This window comes from Chiloscyllium punctatum, chromosome 50 (assembly GCF_047496795.1).
Source record: "Chiloscyllium punctatum isolate Juve2018m chromosome 50, sChiPun1.3, whole genome shotgun sequence".
NCBI classification, from domain to species: Eukaryota; Metazoa; Chordata; class Chondrichthyes; order Orectolobiformes; family Hemiscylliidae; genus Chiloscyllium; species Chiloscyllium punctatum.
Window position 1 is genome coordinate 29663383 of NC_092788.1, and position 19349 is coordinate 29682731.

A 19349-nucleotide genomic window follows, 5' to 3' on the forward strand; every position below is an offset into this window, starting at 1 on the left:
TCTATCCCGATCTCTCTCTTTGTCCCTCTCTCTTTCACTCTCTCTCTCTCTCTCTCTCTCTCCTTTGCTTTCTCTCTCTCCACCCCTCTCTCTCTGTTCCTCCGTCTCAAACTCTCTCTCTCTCTCTCTCTCCCACTCTCTGTCTCTCCTTCTCTCTCCCTGTCTCTGTTGCTGTTCCCCCAACTCCGTCCCTGTCCCTCTCTCTATCCCTCCCTCTCTATCTCTCTCTCACTCTCTCTGTCTGTCCCTCTCCCTCTCCCTCCCACTCTCTCTCTCTCTCTCTCTCATTTAACAACATCCTTGACATAGAAAGTTGAGAATTGTATAGAGTACTCTAAAACCCTCTCTTTGTCTCTGTCCCTCTCTCTCTCTCTCTCCTTCTGTCTAATGTCCCTCTGTTTCTCTGTCCCTCGCTCCTTCTCTCTCTCTCTCTCTCTCTCTCTCTCCGTCTCTCTCTCTCTCTCTCTCTCTCTCTCTCTCTGTCTGTCCCTCTCTCCTCCTCCCTCTCGCTCTCTCTCCCTCTGTCTCTGTCCCTCTCTTTCCCTTTCTCTCTCTGCCTCTCCCTCCCTCTTGACCTCCCTCTCTCAGCCGCTCCCTCACAACCGCTCCCTCTCTGCCCTCGTTCCCCCTCCCTCTCGATCTCTCTCTCTCTGTCTCCACCTCAGAATCTCCCTTCCTCTACCTCTCTCTCTCTCTCTGTCGCTGTTCCTCTCTCTCCCTCCCTCTCTCTCTGCAAACCTCACCCACCTGGCAATACCTAGGAGGCTGGGCACTCAAGAGTCCCACTGAACCGAGGAATCCGGAGGGAGAGGGCGACGGAGGAGGGAGAGATCAGCCGGAATGCCCGTCCTAAGGAGGATTTCCTCCAACAGGGAAATCTATTCTCTGGACGTCTCCGAACCCTGGAGGAGGCCTATCTCCGCCCCCCCAGACGTCTCCATCTCCTCCAGCACACCCCTGCTCCGAACTGGCACCACTCCCAGAGACGACGCCAACCCCCTCACCCACCTGGTTCCGGAAGGAATGCGGGCGGATGGGGTCCTCAGCCGCCAGTGAGATGCTGCTCAGGATAATGAAGACCAAAATGAGGTTGGTGAAGATATGGTGGTGGATCAGCCGATGGCAAGCCACGCGGATCCTGAGGGGGGGGGATGGGGGGGAGAAATGGCAGCGTTAACCACCGACAACTGAGCCCTCCTTCCCCCAAAACCCCGCTAATGTCCCACTCTCAGCTCCCCCCCGATTCTGTGGCATTGCTCGCTGTTCCGAGCGACAGTCGCGGACCACACCCACAATTCCACACAAACTTCCAAAACCCCACCCACCCAAACCACGCAGCGACCCCACCACCATCCCCTCGACACCCCCCCCCTCCGTCCGGCACACCCCACAAACACCCCCACACCCCCCAACACACCCACCATCCCCCAGACCCACCCAATACACCCACCATCCCCCAGACCCACCCAACACCCCCACCATCACCCAGACCCACCCAACACCCCCACCATCCCCCAGACCCACCCAATACCCCCACCATCACCCAGACCCACCCAACACCCCCACCATCCCCCAGACCCACCCAATACCCCCACCATCACCCAGACCCACCCAATACCCCCACCATCCCCCAGACCCACCCAACACCCCCACCATCCCCCAGACCCACCCAATACCCCCACCATCCCCCAGACCCACCCAATACCCCCACCATCACCCAGACCCACCCAACACTCCCACCATCCCCCAGACCCACCCAATACCCCCACCATCCCCCAGACCCACCCAACACCCCCACCATCCCCCAGACCCACCCAACACCCCCACCATCCACCAGACCCACCCAATGCCCCCACCATCCCCCAGACCCACCCAACACCCCCACCATCCCCCAGACCCACCCAACACCCCCACCATCCACCAGACCCACCCAATGCCCCCACCATCCCCCAGACCCACCCAACACCCCCACCATCCCCCAGACCCACCCAACACCCCCACCATCACCCAGACCCACCCAACACCCCCACCATCCCGCAGACCCACCCAACACCCCCACCATCCACCAGACCCACTCAATACCCCCCTATCCCCCAGACCCACCCAACACCCCCACCATCCCCCAGACCCACCCAACACCCCCACCATCCCCCAGACCCACTCAACACCCCCACCATCCCCCAGACCCACCCAACACGCCAACCATCCCCCAGACCCACCCAACACCCCCACCATCCCCCAGACCCACCCAACACTCCCACCATCCCCCAGACCCACCCAACACTCCCACCATCACCCAGACCCACCCAACACCCCCACCATCCCCGACACATCCTCAACACAACACACCCAACCAACCCCCACACCCCCTCAACAGTTCCCACCATCACCCAGACCTCCACACCCAACCAAACCCCACACTCCCTCAACACCCCCACTCCCAAACCCAACCAATCCCCATACCCCCAACACCCCTACCATCCCCGACACACCCTCAACATCCCCACCATTACCCACTACCCCAAACCCAACCAACCCCCACACCCCCTCAACACACCCACCATCACCCACACTCCCAAACTAACCACCACCCACACTCCCTCAACACCCCCACCATTACCCAGACCCACCCAACACCCACACCATCCCCCGCACCCCCACACCCAACTAACCCCCACACCCCCTCAACACACCCACCACCCCCCAAACCCCCTCAACACCCCCTCAGCACACCCACCACCTCCCACACCCCCTCAACACCCCCACACCCCGTTAACACACCCGCCACCCCCCACACCCCCAAACCCAACCAACCCCCACAACCCCTCAACACCCCCACCATCCCCCAGACCCACCCAATACCCCCACCATCACCCAGACCCACCCAACACCCCCACCATCCCCCAGACCCACCCAATACCCCCACCATCACCCAGACCCACCCAATACCCCCACCATCCCCCAGACCCACCCAACACCCCCACCATCCCCCAGACCCACCCAATACCCCCACCATCCCCCAGACCCACCCAATACCCCCACCATCACCCAGACCCACCCAACACTCCCACCATCCCCCAGACCCACCCAATACCCCCACCATCCCCCAGACCCACCCAACACCCCCACCATCCCCCAGACCCACCCAACACCCCCACCATCCGCCAGACCCACCCAATGCCCCCACCATCCCCCAGACCCACCCAACACCCCCACCATCCCCCAGACCCACCCAACACCCCCACCATCACCCAGACCCACCCAACACCCCCACCATCCCGCAGACCCACCCAACACCCCCACCATCCACCAGACCCACTCAATACCCCCCTATCCCCCAGACCCACCCAACACCCCCACCATCCCCCAGACCCACCCAACACCCCCACCATCCCCCAGACCCACTCAACACCCCCACCATCCCCCAGACCCACCCAACACGCCAACCATCCCCCAGACCCACCCAACACCCCCACCATCCCCCAGACCCACCCAACACTCCCACCATCCCCCAGACCCACCCAACACTCCCACCATCACCCAGACCCACCCAACACCCCCACCATCCCCGACACATCCTCAACACAACACACCCAACCAACCCCCACACCCCCTCAACAGTTCCCACCATCACCCAGACCTCCACACCCAACCAAACCCCACACTCCCTCAACACCCCCACTCCCAAACCCAACCAATCCCCATACCCCCAACACCCCTACCATCCCCGACACACCCTCAACATCCCCACCATTACCCACTACCCCAAACCCAACCAACCCCCACACCCCCTCAACACACCCACCATCACCCACACTCCCAAACTAACCACCACCCACACTCCCTCAACACCCCCACCATTACCCAGACCCACCCAACACCCACACCATCCCCCGCACCCCCACACCCAACTAACCCCCACACCCCCTCAACACACCCACCACCGCCCAAACCCCCTCAACACCCCCTCAGCACACCCACCACCTCCCACACCCCCTCAACACCCCCACACCCCGTTAACACACCCGCCACCCCCCACACCCCCAAACCCAACCAACCCCCACAACCCCTCAACACCCCCACCATCCCCGACACCCCAAACTCAACCAACCCCCACACCCCCTCAACACCCCCACCATCACCCAGACCCACTCAACACCCCCACCATCACCCAGACCCACCCAACACCCCCACCATCCCCCAGACCCACTCAACACCCCCACCATCACCCAGACCCACCCAACACCCACACCATCCCCCAGACCCACCCAACACCCCCACCATCCCCCAGACCCACCCAACACCCCCACCATCCCCCAGACCCACCCAACACCCCCACTATCCCCCAGACCCACCCAACACCCCCACCATCCCCCAGACCCACCCAACATCCCCACCATCCCCCAGACCCACCCAACACCCCCACCATCCCCCAGACCCACCCAACACCCCCACCTTCCCCCAGACCCACCCAACACCCCCACCATCCCCCAGACCCACCCAACACCCCCACCATCCCCCAGACCCACCCAACACCCCCACCATCCCCCAGACCCACCCAACACCCCCACCATCCCCCAGACCCACCCAACACCCCCACCATCCCCCAGACCCACCCAACACGCCAACCATCCCCCAGACCCACCCAACATCCCCACCATCCCCCAGACCCACCCAACACCACCATCATCACCCAGACCCACCCAACACCCACACCATCCCCGAGACCCACCCAACACCCCCACCATCCCCCAGACCCACCCAACACCCCCACCATCCCCCAGACCCAACCAACTCCCCCACCATCCCCCAGACCCACCCAACACCCCCACCATCACCCAGACCCACCCAACACCCCCACCATCCCGCAGACCCACCCAACACCCCCACCATCCACCAGACCCACTCAATACCCCCCTATCCCCCAGACCCACCCAACACCCCCACCATCCCCCAGACCCACCCAACACCCCCACCATCCCCCAGACCCACTCAACACCCCCACCATCCCCCAGACCCACCCAACACGCCAACCATCCCCCAGACCCACCCAACACCCCCACCATCCCCCAGACCCACCCAACACTCCCACCATCCCCCAGACCCACCCAACACTCCCACCATCACCCAGACCCACCCAACACCCCCACCATCCCCGACACATCCTCAACACAACACACCCAACCAACCCCCACACCCCCTCAACAGTTCCCACCATCACCCAGACCTCCACACCCAACCAAACCCCACACTCCCTCAACACCCCCACTCCCAAACCCAACCAATCCCCATACCCCCAACACCCCTACCATCCCCGACACACCCTCAACATCCCCACCATTACCCACTACCCCAAACCCAACCAACCCCCACACCCCCTCAACACACCCACCATCACCCACACTCCCAAACTAACCACCACCCACACTCCCTCAACACCCCCACCATTACCCAGACCCACCCAACACCCACACCATCCCCCGCACCCCCACACCCAACTAACCCCCACACCCCCTCAACACACCCACCACCCCCCAAACCCCCTCAACACCCCCTCAGCACACCCACCACCTCCCACACCCCCTCAACACCCCCACACCCCGTTAACACACCCGCCACCCCCCACACCCCCAAACCCAACCAACCCCCACAACCCCTCAACACCCCCACCATCCCCCAGACCCACCCAATACCCCCACCATCACCCAGACCCACCCAACACCCCCACCATCCCCCAGACCCACCCAATACCCCCACCATCACCCAGACCCACCCAATACCCCCACCATCCCCCAGACCCACCCAACACCCCCACCATCCCCCAGACCCACCCAATACCCCCACCATCCCCCAGACCCACCCAATACCCCCACCATCACCCAGACCCACCCAACACTCCCACCATCCCCCAGACCCACCCAATACCCCCACCATCCCCCAGACCCACCCAACACCCCCACCATCCCCCAGACCCACCCAACACCCCCACCATCCACCAGACCCACCCAATGCCCCCACCATCCCCCAGACCCACCCAACACCCCCACCATCCCCCAGACCCACCCAACACCCCCACCATCACCCAGACCCACCCAACACCCCCACCATCCCGCAGACCCACCCAACACCCCCACCATCCACCAGACCCACTCAATACCCCCCTATCCCCCAGACCCACCCAACACCCCCACCATCCCCCAGACCCACCCAACACCCCCACCATCCCCCAGACCCACTCAACACCCCCACCATCCCCCAGACCCACCCAACACGCCAACCATCCCCCAGACCCACCCAACACCCCCACCATCCCCCAGACCCACCCAACACTCCCACCATCCCCCAGACCCACCCAACACTCCCACCATCACCCAGACCCACCCAACACCCCCACCATCCCCGACACATCCTCAACACAACACACCCAACCAACCCCCACACCCCCTCAACAGTTCCCACCATCACCCAGACCTCCACACCCAACCAAACCCCACACTCCCTCAACACCCCCACTCCCAAACCCAACCAATCCCCATACCCCCAACACCCCTACCATCCCCGACACACCCTCAACATCCCCACCATTACCCACTACCCCAAACCCAACCAACCCCCACACCCCCTCAACACCTCCACCATCACCCAGACCCCCACACCCATCCAAACCCCACACTCCCTCAACACCCCCACTCCTAAACCCAACCAATCCCCATACCCCCAACACCCCTACCATCCCCGACACACCCTCAACACCCCCACCATTACCCACTACCCCAAACCCAACCAACCCCCACACCCCCTCAACACCTCCACCATCACCCAGACCCCCACACCCATCCAAACCCCACACTCCATCAACACCCCCACTCCCAAACCCAACCAATCCCCATACCCCCAACACCCCTACCATCCCCGACACACCCTCAACATCCCCACCATTACCCACTACCCCAAACCCAACCAACACCCACACACCCTCAACACACCCACCATCACCCACACTCCCAAACTAACCACCACCCACACTCCCTCAACACCCCCACCATTACCCAGACCCACCCAACACCCACACCATCCCCCGCACCCCCACACCCAACTAACCCCCACACCCCCTCAACACCCCCACCATTACCCAGACCCAACCAACACCCACACCATCCCCCGCACCCCCACACCCAACTAACCCCCACACTCCCTCAACACCCCCACCATTACCCAGACCCACCCAACACCCACACCATCCCCCGCACCCCCACACCCAACTAACCCCCACACCCCCTCAACACCCCCACCATTACCCAGACCCACCCAACACCCACACCATCCCCCACACCCCCAACCCAACTAACCCCCACAACCCATCAACACACCCACCACCTCCCACACCCCCTCAACACCCCCACACCCCCTCAGCACACCCACCATCGCCCACACCCCCTCAACACACCCAACCCCCCCCACACCCACCCAACACCCCCACCATCCCCCAGACCCACCCAAAACCCCCACCATCACCCAGACCCACCCAACACTCTCACCATCCCCCAGACCCACCCAATACCCCCACCATCCCCCAGACCCACCCAACACCCCCACCATCCCCCAGACCCACCCAACACCCCCACCATCCCCCAGACCCACCCAACACCCCCACCATCACCCAGACCCACACAATACCCCCACGATCCCCCAGACCCACCCAAGACCCCCACCATCACCCAGACCAACCCAACACCCCCACCATCCCCCAGACCCACCCAAAACCCCCACCATCCCCCAGACCCACCCAACACCGCCACCATCCCCCAGACCCACCCAACACCCCCACCATCCCCCAGACCCACCCAACACCCCCACCATCCCCCAGACCCACCCAACACCCCCACCATCCCCCAGACCCACCCAACACCCCCACCATCCCCCAGACCCACCCACCACCCCCACCATCCTCCAGACCCACCCAACACCCCCACCATCACCCAGACCCACCCAACACCCACACCATCCCCCAGACCCACCCACCACCCCCACCATCCCCGAGACCCACCCAACACCCAAACCATCCCCCACCCCCCAAACCCAACCAACCCCCACACCCCCTCAACACCCCCACCATCACCCAGACCCACCCAACACCCCCATCATCCCCCAGACCCACCCAACACCCCCACCATCCCCGAGACCCACCCAACACCCAAACCATCCCCCACCCCCCAAACCCAACCAACCCCCACACCCCCTCAACACCTCCACCATCACCCAGACCCCCACACCCATCCAAACCCCACACTCCCTCAACACCCCCACTCCCAAACCCAACCAATCCCCATACCCCCAACACCCCTACCATCCCCGACACACCCTCAACACCCCCACCATTACCCACTACCCCAAACCCAACCAACACCCACACACCCTCAACACACCCACCATCACCCACACTCCCAAACTAACCACCACCCACACTCCCTCAACACCCCCACTCCCAAACCCAACCAATCCCCATACCCCCAACACCCCTACCATCCCCGACACACCCTCAACATCCCCACCATTACCCACTACCCCAAACCCAACCAACACCCACACACCCTCAACACACCCACCATCACCCACACTCCCAAACTAACCACCACCCACACTCCCTCAACACCCCCACCATTACCCAGACCCACCCAACACCCACACCATCCCCCGCACCCCCACACCCAACTAACCCCCACACCCCCTCAACACCCCCACCATTACCCAGACCCACCCAACACCCACACCATCCCCCACACCCCCAAACCCAACTAACCCCCACAACCCCTCAACACACCCACCACCTCCCACGTCCCCTCAACACCCCCACACCCCCTCAGCACACCCACCATCGCCCACACCCCCTCAACACACCCACCACCCCCCCACACCCCCTCAACACCCCACACCCCCTCAGCACACCCACCACCCCCACACCCCCTCAACACCCCACACCCCCTCAACACACCCACTATCCCCCACACCCCCACACCCAACCAACACCCACACCCCATCAGCACACCCACCATCGCCCACACCCCCTCAACACCCCACACCCCCTCAACACACCCACTATCCCCCACACCCCCACAACACCCACACCCCCTCAACACACCCACCACCCCCACACCCCCTCAACACCCCACACCCCCTCAACACACCCACTATCCCCCACACCCCCAAACCCAACCAACACCCACACCACCTCAGCACACCCACCACCCCCACACCCCCTCAACACACCCACCACCCCACACCCCCTCAACACCCCACACCCCCTCAACACACCCACTATCCCCCACACCCCCACAACACCCACACCCCCTCAGCACACCCACCATCCCCCACACCCCCACAACACCCCACACCCCCTCAACACACCCACTATCCCCCACACCCCCAAACCCAACCAACACCCACACCACCTCAGCACACCCACCACCCCCACACCCCCTCAACACCCCACACCCCCTCAACACACCCACTATCCCCCACGCCACCACAACACCCACACCCCCTCAGCATACCCACCATCCCCCACACCCCCACAACACCCCACACCCCCTCAACACACCCACTATCCCCCACACCCCCACAACACCCCACACCCCCTCAACACACCCACTATCCCCCACACCCCCAAACCCAACCAACACCCACACCCCCTCAGCTCACCCACCGTCTCCCACACTCCCTCAACACCCCCAGCATTACCCAGACCCCCTCAACACCCCCACCATCCCCGACGCCCCCAAACCCAACCAACCCCCACACTGCCTCAACACACCCAGCATCACCCAGTCCCACCCTACAATATCCCCAAACCCAACCAACCACCACACTCCCCCAACATCCCCAAACCGAAACAACCCCCAAACCTCCCCAACATCCCCAAACCCAACCAACCCTCCACACCTCCGCAATATCCTCAAACCCAACCATCTCCCACACCCCCTCAGCACACCCACCATCCCCCACACTCCCTCAACACCCCCACACATCCCCCACACCCCCAAGACCGACCAACCCCCACACCCCCTCAACACCCCCACACCCCCTCAGCACACCCACCATCCCCCACACTCCCTCAACACCCCCACACATCCCCCACACCCCCAAGACCAACCAACCCCCACACCCCCTCAGCACACCCACCATCCCCCACACTCCCTCAACACCCCCACCATCACCCACGCTCCCAAACCCAACCAAACCCCATACCCGCCAACAACCCACCATCCCCGACACACCCTCAACACACCAACCACCACCCACACGCCCTCAACACACCCACCATCACCCACACTCCCTCAACACCCCCACCATCACCCAGACTCACCCAACATCCACAGCATCCCCCATACCCAACCAACCCCCACACCTCCCCAACATCCCCAAACCCTACCAACCCCCACACCTCCCCAATATCCCCAAACCCAACCATCCCACACACTCCCCAACATCCCCAAACCCAACTAACCCCCACTCCTACCCAACCTCTCCAAACCCAACCAACCCCCACACTCCCCAATATCCCCAAACCCAACCAAACCCCCACACCTCCCCAATATCCCCAAACCCAACCAACCCCCACACCTCCCCAACATCCCCAAACACAACCAACCCCCACACTCCCCAACATCCCCAAACCCAACCAACCCCCACACTCCCCAACATCCCCAAACCCAACCAACCCCCACACCTCCCCAACATCCCCAAACCCAACCAACCCCCACACCTCCCCAACATCCCCAAATCCAACCAACCCCCACACTCCCCCAATATCCCCAAACCCAACCAACCCCCACACCTCCCCAACATCCCCAAACCCAACCAACCCCCACACCTCCCCAATATCCCTAAACCCAACCAACCCCCCACACCTCCCCAATATCCCTAAACCCAACCAACCCCACACTCCCCCAATATCCCCAAACCCAACCAACCCCCACACATCCCCAACATCCCCAAACCCAACCAACCCCCACACCTCCCCAATATCCCTAAACCCAACCAACCCCACACTCCCCCAATATCCCCCAACCCAACCAACCCCCACACCTCCCCAACCTCTCCAAACCCAACCAACCCCCCACACCTCCCCAACATCCCCAAACCCAACCAACCCCCCACACCTCCCCAACATCCCCAAACCCAACCAACCCCCACACCTCCCCAACATCCCCAAACCCAACCAGCCCCCACACCTCCGCAACATTCCCAAACCCAACCAACCCCCACACTCTCCAACATCCCCAAACCCAACCAAACCCCACACCTCCCCAATATCCTCAAACCCAACCAACCCCCACACCTCCGCAACATCCCCAAACCCAACCAAACCCCACACCTCCCCAATATCCCGAAACCCAACCAAGCCCCCACACCTCCTCAACATCCCCAAACCCAACCAACCCCCACACCTCCCCAATATCCTCAAACCCAACCAACCCCCCACACCTCCCCAACATCCCCAAACACAACCAACCCCCACACTCCCCAACATCCCCAAACCCAACCAAACCGACACACCCCCAATATCCCCAAACCCAACCAGCCCCCACACCTCCGCAACATCCCCAAACCCAACCAACCCCCCACACTCCCCCAACATCCCCAAACCCAACCAACCCCCACACCTCCCCAATATCCCCAAACCCAACCAAACCGACACACCCCCAATATCCGCATACCCAACCAACCCCCACACCTCCCCAATATCCCCAAACGCAACCAACCCCCACGCCTCCCCAACATCCCCAAACCCAAACAATCCCACACTCCCCCAACATCCCCAAACCCAACCAACCCCCACACCTCCCCAATATCCCCAAACCCAACCAAACCGACACACCCCCAATATCCGCAAACCCAACCAACCCCCACACCTCCCCAATATCCCCAAACCCAACCAAACCGACACACCCCCAATATCCGCAAACCCAACCAACCCCCACACTCCTCCAACATCCCCAAACCCAACCAACCCCCCACACTCCCCCAATATCCGCAAACCCAACCAACCCCCACACCTCCCCAACATCCCCAAACCCAACCAACCCCCACACTCCCCCAACATCCCCAAACCCAACCAACCCCCACACCTCTCCAACATCCCCAAACCCAACCAACCCCCACACTCCCCCAACATCCCCAAACCCAACCAACCCCCCCACACCTCTCCAACATCCCCAAACCCTACCAACTCCCACACCTCCCCAACATCCCCAAACCCAACCAACCCCCACACCTCTCCAACATCCCCAAACCCAACCAACCCCCACACTCCCCCAACATCACCAAACCCAACCAACCCCCCCACACCTCTCCAACATCCCCAAACCCTACCAACTCCCACACCTCCCCAACATCCCCAAACCCAACCAACCCCCACACCTCTCCAACATCCCCAAACCCAACCAACCTCCACACTCCCCCAACATCCCCAAACCCAACCAACCCCCACACCATCCCAACATCCCCAAACCCAACCAACCCCCACACTCCCCCAACATCCTCAAACCCAACCAACCCCCACACCTCCCCAATATCCCCAAACCCAACCAACCCCCCACACTCCCCCAACATCCCCAAACCCAACTAACCCCACACTCCCCCAACATCCCCAAACCCAACCAACCCCCACACCTCCCCAACATCCCCAAACCCAACCAACCCCCCACACCTCCCCAACATCCCCAAACCCAACCAACCCCCACATCTCCCCAATATCCCCAAACCCAACCAACCCCCACACTCCCCAACATCCCCAAACCCAACCAACCCCCACACCTCCCCAATATCCCCAAACCCAACCAACCCCCACACCTCCCCAATATCCCCAAACCCAACCAACCCCCACACCTCCCCAACATCCCCAAACCCAACCAACCCCCACACTCCCCCAACATCCCCAAACCCAACCAACCCCCACACCTCCCCAACATCCCCAAACCCAACCAACCCCCACACCTCCCCAACATCCCCAAACCCAACGACCCCCCCACACCTCCCCAGCACCGCTTTCCCCATCATGAAGGGGAATCGAGGGGTTATATTCCAGGCCGAGGGGTTTAATCAGGAAGGGGGAATCGAGGGGTTATATTCCAGGCCGAGGGGTTTAATAAAGAAGGGGGAATCGAGGGGTTATATTCCAGGCCGAGGGGTTTAATCAGGAAGGGGAATCGAGGGGTTATATTCCAGGCTGAGTGGTTTAATCAGGAAGGGGAATTGAGGGGTTATATTCCTGATCGATGGGTTTAATCAGGAAGGGGAATCGTGGGGTTATATTCCAGGACGAGGGGTTTAATCAGGAAGGGGCAATCGAGGGGTTATATTCCAGGCCGAGGGGTTTAATCAGGAAGAGGGAAACGACGGGTTATATTCCAGGCCGAGGGGTTTAATCAGGAAGGGGGAATAGAGGGGTTATATTCCAGGCTGAGGGGTTGAATCAGGAAGGGGAATCGAGGGGTTATATTCCAGGCTGAGGGGTTTAATCGGGAATGGGAATCGAGGGGTTATATTCCAGGCTGAGGGGTTTAATAGGGAATGGGAATCGAGTGGTTATATTCCAGGCTAAGGGGTTTAATCGGGAAGGGGGAATCGAGGGGTTATATTCCAGGCTGAGGGGTTTAATCAGGAAGGGGAATCGAGGGGTTAATTCCAGGCAGAGGGGTTTAATCGGGAATGGCCCGGATAGACCCTTGGTACTCACGGATTGGTGGAGCTGAACAGGAAGAAGGCGCTCCCTGCTGGGATGGGCAGGATCTTCTCCTTTGGGGGGGCAAAGTTGGCGAGACCCTCGGCCGTGGATCCCACCAAACTCTCCGCATGACCCTCCTCGTCCTCTTCGTCATCTTCCCCTCCCCCTGGTAGACAACAAAACCATGAATACTCACCCTCCCACAGCACTGACCCTCCCACAGCACCCACTCCCTCAGCACTGACCCGCCCACAGCACCCACTCCCTCAGCACTGACCCGCCCACAGCACCCACTCCCTCAGCACTGACCCTCCCACAGCACCCACTCCCTCAGCACTGACCCGCCCACAGCACCCACTCCCTCAGCACTGACCCTCCCACAGCACCCACTCCCTCAGCACTGACCCGCCCACAGCACCCACTCCCTCAGCACTGACCCGCCCACAGCACCCACTCCCTCAGCACTGACCCGCCCACAGCACCCACTCCCTCAGCACTGACCCTCCCACAGCACCCGCTCCCTCAGCACTGACCCTCCCACAGCCCCCACTCGCTCAGCACTGACCCTCCCACAGCCCCCACTCCCTCAGCACTGACCCTCCCACAGCCCCCGCTCCCTCAGCACTGACCCTCCCACAGTCCCCACTCCCTCAGCACTGACCCTCCCTCAGCACTGACCCTCCCACAGCCCCCACTCCCTCAGCACTGACCCTCCCACAGCCCCCACTCCCTCAGCACTGACCCTCCCACAGCACCCACTCCCTCAGCACTGACCTTCCCACAGCACCCACTCCCTCAGCACTGACCCTCCCACAGTCCCCACTCCCTCAGCACTGACCCTCCCACAGCACCCACTCCCTCAGCACTGACCCTCCCACAGCCCCCACTCCCTCAGCACTGACCCTTCCTCAGCACTGACCCTCCCTCAGCACCCACTCCCTCAGCACTGACCCTCCCTCAGCACCCACTCCCTCAGCACTGACCCTCCCACAGCACCCACTCCCTCAGCACTGACCCTCCCACAGCACCGACCCTCCCACAGCACCCACTCCCTCAGCACTGTCCCTCCCTCAGCACTGACCCTCCCACAGCACCCACTCCCTCAGCACTGACCCTCCCACAGCACCCACTCCCTCAGCACTGACCCTCCCTCAGCACCCACTCCCTCAGCACTGACCCTCCCACAGCACCCACTCCCTCAGCACTGACCCTCCCACAGCACCCACTCCCTCAGCACTGACCCTCCCACAGCACCCACTCCCTCAGCACTGACCCTCCCACAGGGCCCACTCCCTCAGCACTGACCCTCCCACAGCACCCACTCCCTCAGCACTGACCCTCCCACAGCGCCCACTCCCTCAGCACTGACCCTCCCGCAGCACTGACCCTCCCACAGCCCCCACTCCCTCAGCACTGACCCTCCCACAGCCCCCACTCCCTCAGCACTGACCCTCCCACAGCACCCACTCCCTCAGCACTGACCCTCCCACAGCACCCGCTCCCTCAGCACTGACCCTCCCACAGCGCCCACTCCCTCAGCACTGACCCTCCCACAGCGCCCACTCCCTCAGCACTGACCCTCCCACAGCGCCCACTCCCTCAGCACTGACCCTCCCACAGCACCCACTCCCTCAGCACTGACCCTCCCACAGCACGCCCTCCCTCAGCACTGACCCTCCCACAGCGCCCACTCCCTCAGCACTGACCCTCCCACAGCCCTCACTCCCTCAGCACTGACCCTCCCACAGCACTGACCCTCCCACAGTGCCCGCTCCCTCAGCACTGACCCTCCCACAGCACTGACCCTCCCACAGCCCCCACTCCCTCAGCACTGACCCTCCCACAGCACTGACCCTCCCACAGTGCCCGCTCCCTCAGCACTGACCCTCCCACAGCCCCCACTCCCTCAGCACTGACCCTCCCACAGCCCCCACTCCCTCAGCACTGACCCTCCCACAGCCCCCGCTCCCTCAGCACTGACCCTCCCTCAGCACTGACCCTCCCACAGCCCCCGCTCCCTCAGCACTGACCCTCCCACAACACCCACTCGCTCAGCACTGACCCTCCCTCAGCACTGACCCTCCCACAGCCCCCACTCCCTCAGCACTGACCCTCCCACAGCCCCCACTCCCTCAGCACTGACCCTCCCACAACACCCACTCGCTCAGCACTGACCCTCCCTCAGCACTGACCCTCCCACAGCCCCCACTCCCTCAGCACTGACCCTCCCACAGCACCCACTCCCTCAGCACTGACCCTCCCACAGCACCCACTCCCTCAGCACTGACCCTCCCTCAGCACTGACCCTCCCACAGCACCCACTCCCTCAGCACTGACCCTCCCTCAGCACTGACCCTCCCTCAGCACTGACCCTCCCACAGCACCCACTCCCTCAGCACTGACCCTCCCACAGCACCCACTCCCTCAGCACTGACCCTCCCTCAGCACTGACCCTCCCACAGCACTGTCCCTCCCACAGCGCCCGCTCCCTCAGCACTGACCCTCCCACAGCCCCCGCTCCCTCAGCACTGACCCTCCCACAGCACCCACTCCCTCAGCACTGACCCTCCCACAGCACCCACTCCCTCAGCACTGACCCTCCCTCAGCACTAACCCTCCCACAGCCCCCACTCCCTCAGCACTGACCCTCCCACAGCGCCCACTCCCTCAGCACTGACCCTCCCACAGCCCCCACTCCCTCAGCACTGACCCTCCCACAGCACCCACTCCCTCAGCACTGACCCTCCCACAGCACCCGCTCCCTCAGCACTGACCCTCCCACAGCGCCCACTCCCTCAGCACTGACCCTCCCACAGCGCCCACTCCCTCAGCCCCCACTCCCTCAGCACTGACCCTCCCACAGCGCCCACTCCCTCAGCCCCCGCTCCCTCAGCACTGACCCTCCCACAGCGCCCACTCCCTCAGCCCCCGCTCCCTCAGCACTGACCCTCCCACAGCGCCCACTCCCTCAGCCCCCACTCCCTCAGCACTGACCCTCCCACAGCACTGACCCTCCCACAGCGCCCACTCCACCACGTTAACCCAAATCCCCCCTCTCCTCTTACCCCCTGTATCGCTCGGCTCCTCTTCATCCTCTGGGATCTCTGACTTTTCCTTGTGGATGGAGAAGAAACGAAAGTGAGTGAGGGAGAGAGTTCGTCCGGAATTCAGACATCAGCGTCTCCGGTGCCCGGTCCGGGTCAGAGGCGCGGACATCATCGCCGATGCCACGCTCCCGAGTGCAGGTCAGGAGCACCGATTCACCGGGAATATCCCCAAGCCCGTCATCCCGATCCAGTACGGTACGGAGCATACAGTGGCTGACGGGATATCCACACTGAGGAATGATATTCCAGAGGCTCGATGTGACGCTGGGCACTGCGCCCATCGCCCTATCCCACTGGGAATACCATCCTCAGTACTTGTCTCTGTTTGTCATTGGGAATACCATGCAGAGTTCCTGTCTCCCTATCCTGCCAGGAATATCATACACTGTTCCCATCTACTTATCCCACTGGGAAAACTGTGCAGAGTTCCCATTTATTTATCCCGCTGGGAATACCATGCAGAGTTCCTATCCCCCTATCCCACTGGGAATACCGTGCAGAGTTCCTGTCTCCCTATCCCTCTGGGAATACCATGAGGAGTTCCTATCTCCCTATCACACTGGGAATACCATGCAGAGTTCCTGTCTCCCTATCCCACTGGGAGTACCATGCAGAGTTCCTGTCTCCCTATCCCACTGGGAATACCATGCACAGTTCCTGTCTCCCTGTACTGCTAGGATTACTGTACACAGTTCCCATGTACTTATCCCTGAGGGAATACCGTGCTCAGTTCCTGTTGGGACTGGAGGACGTTACGGAGATAGGGAGGGGGTGCAGGGGGCTGGAGGAGGGGACGGAGATAGGGAGGGGGTGTAGGGGCTGGAGGAGGGGTCGGGGATAGGGAGGGGGTGTAGGGGGCTGGAGGAGGGGACAGAGATAGGGAGGGGGGTGTAGGGGGCTGGAGGAGGGGACGGAGATAGGGAGGGGTGTCGGGGCTGGAGGAGGGGACGGAGATAGGGAGGGGGTGTAGGGACTGGAGGAGGGGACGGAGATAGGGAGGGGGTGTAGGGGCTGGAGGAGGGGACGGAGATAGGGAGGGGGTGTAGGGGGCTGGGGGAGGGGAGGGAGATAGGGAGGGGTGTCGGGGCTGGGGGAGGGGGCGGGGATAGGGAGGGGGTGTAGGGGCTGGAGGAGGGGATGGAGATAGGGAGGGGTGTAGGGGGCTGGAGGAGGGGACGGAGATAGGGAGGGGGTGTAGGGTCTGGGGGAGGGGACGGAGATACGGAGGGGGTGTAGGGGCTGGAGGAGGGGACGGAGATAGGGAGGGGGTGTAGGGGCTGGAGGAGGGGACGGGGATAGGAGGGGGTGTAGGGTCTGGGGGAGGGGACGGAGATAGGGAGGGGGTGAAGGGGGAGGGAGGAGGGGACGGAGATAGGGAGGGGGTGTAGGGGGCTGGAGGAGGGACAGGGATAGGGAGGGGGTGTAGGGGCTGGAGGAGGGGACAGAGATAGGGAGGGGGTGTAGGGGGCTGGAGGAGGGTGCGGGGATAGGGAGGGGGTGTAGGGGCTGGAGGATGGGAGGGAGATAGGGAGGGGGTGTAGGGGCTGGAGGGCGGGACGGAGATAGGGAGGGGGTGTAGGGGCTGGAGGAGGGGACGGAGATAGGGAGGGGGTGTAGGGTCTGGAGGAGGGGACGGAGATAGGGAGGGGGTGTAGGGTCTGGGGGAGGGGGACGGAGATAGGGAGGGGGTGAAGGGGGAGGGAGGAGGGGACGGAGATAGGGAGGGGGTGTAGGGGCTGGGAGGAGGGGACGGGGATAGGGAGGGGGTGTAGGGGGCTGGAGGAAGGGACAGAGATAGGGAGGGGGTGTAGGGGCTGGAGGAGGGGACGGAGATAGGGAGGGGGTGTAGGGGGAGGGAGGAGGGGACGGAGATAGGGAGGGAGTGTAGGGGGCTGGAGGAGGGGACAGAGATGGGGAGGGGGTGTAGGGGCTGGAGGAGGGGACAGAGATCGGGAGGGGGTGTAGGGGGCTGGAGGAGGGGACGGAGATAGGGAGGGGGTGTAGGGGCTGGAGGAGGGGACGGAGATAGGGAGGGGGTGTAGGGGGCTGGAGGAGGGGACGGAGATAGGGAGGGGGTGTAGGGGCTGGAGGAGGGGACGGAGATAGGGAGGGGGTGTAGGGGATGGAGGAGGGGACGGAGATAGGGAGGTGGGGTTAGCGTTACCTTTGTGCTATGGTCATCCTTGCTGCGTTGAGAGAGAGGGAGAGAAAAGCTTGAGATTCCGGAACATTCCCCGAGAGGCCTAAGTTTGCTCCGTTTCAGGGTAGGCCTCAGGCCCGGCGGTGAACACGCGCTGCCGGGCCCGAACCAAACTCCGAGCCCAGGCTGTCGGGCCTAAATCTCAGGCCGCATTTGGTGTGGGGGATTGGGAAGAGCAAGCAGGCCCGGTCTGGCGGCCAATCGGCTACGGGAGGCGTCGCAGCGTCCCTGAGTCTGTTGCCACTTTCCTTCGTGGGCCGGGTGCGGGGCGTTTGGGAACGAATTGGGGGACTCCGACTTGAATAGGGTGCTTCCT

General features: G+C 62.7%; 1 protein-coding gene across 1 annotated transcript in view; it reads right to left on the reverse strand.

The window, feature by feature from the left end:
• Window positions 1-849: 849 nt before the first annotated feature.
• The window catches only part of LOC140470036 (voltage-dependent L-type calcium channel subunit alpha-1D-like), a 52466-nt gene continuing 33966 nt past the window's right edge, over window positions 850-19349 (reverse strand). The window contains exons 7-10 of the mRNA XM_072566496.1: window positions 18998-19019; window positions 16792-16840; window positions 13739-13892; window positions 850-1138 (exon numbers count right to left, since the gene is read on the reverse strand). Of these exons, the coding sequence (XP_072422597.1) occupies window positions 850-1138; window positions 13739-13892; window positions 16792-16840; window positions 18998-19019 (514 nt within the window). The remainder of the gene's footprint in view (window positions 1139-13738; window positions 13893-16791; window positions 16841-18997; window positions 19020-19349) is intronic.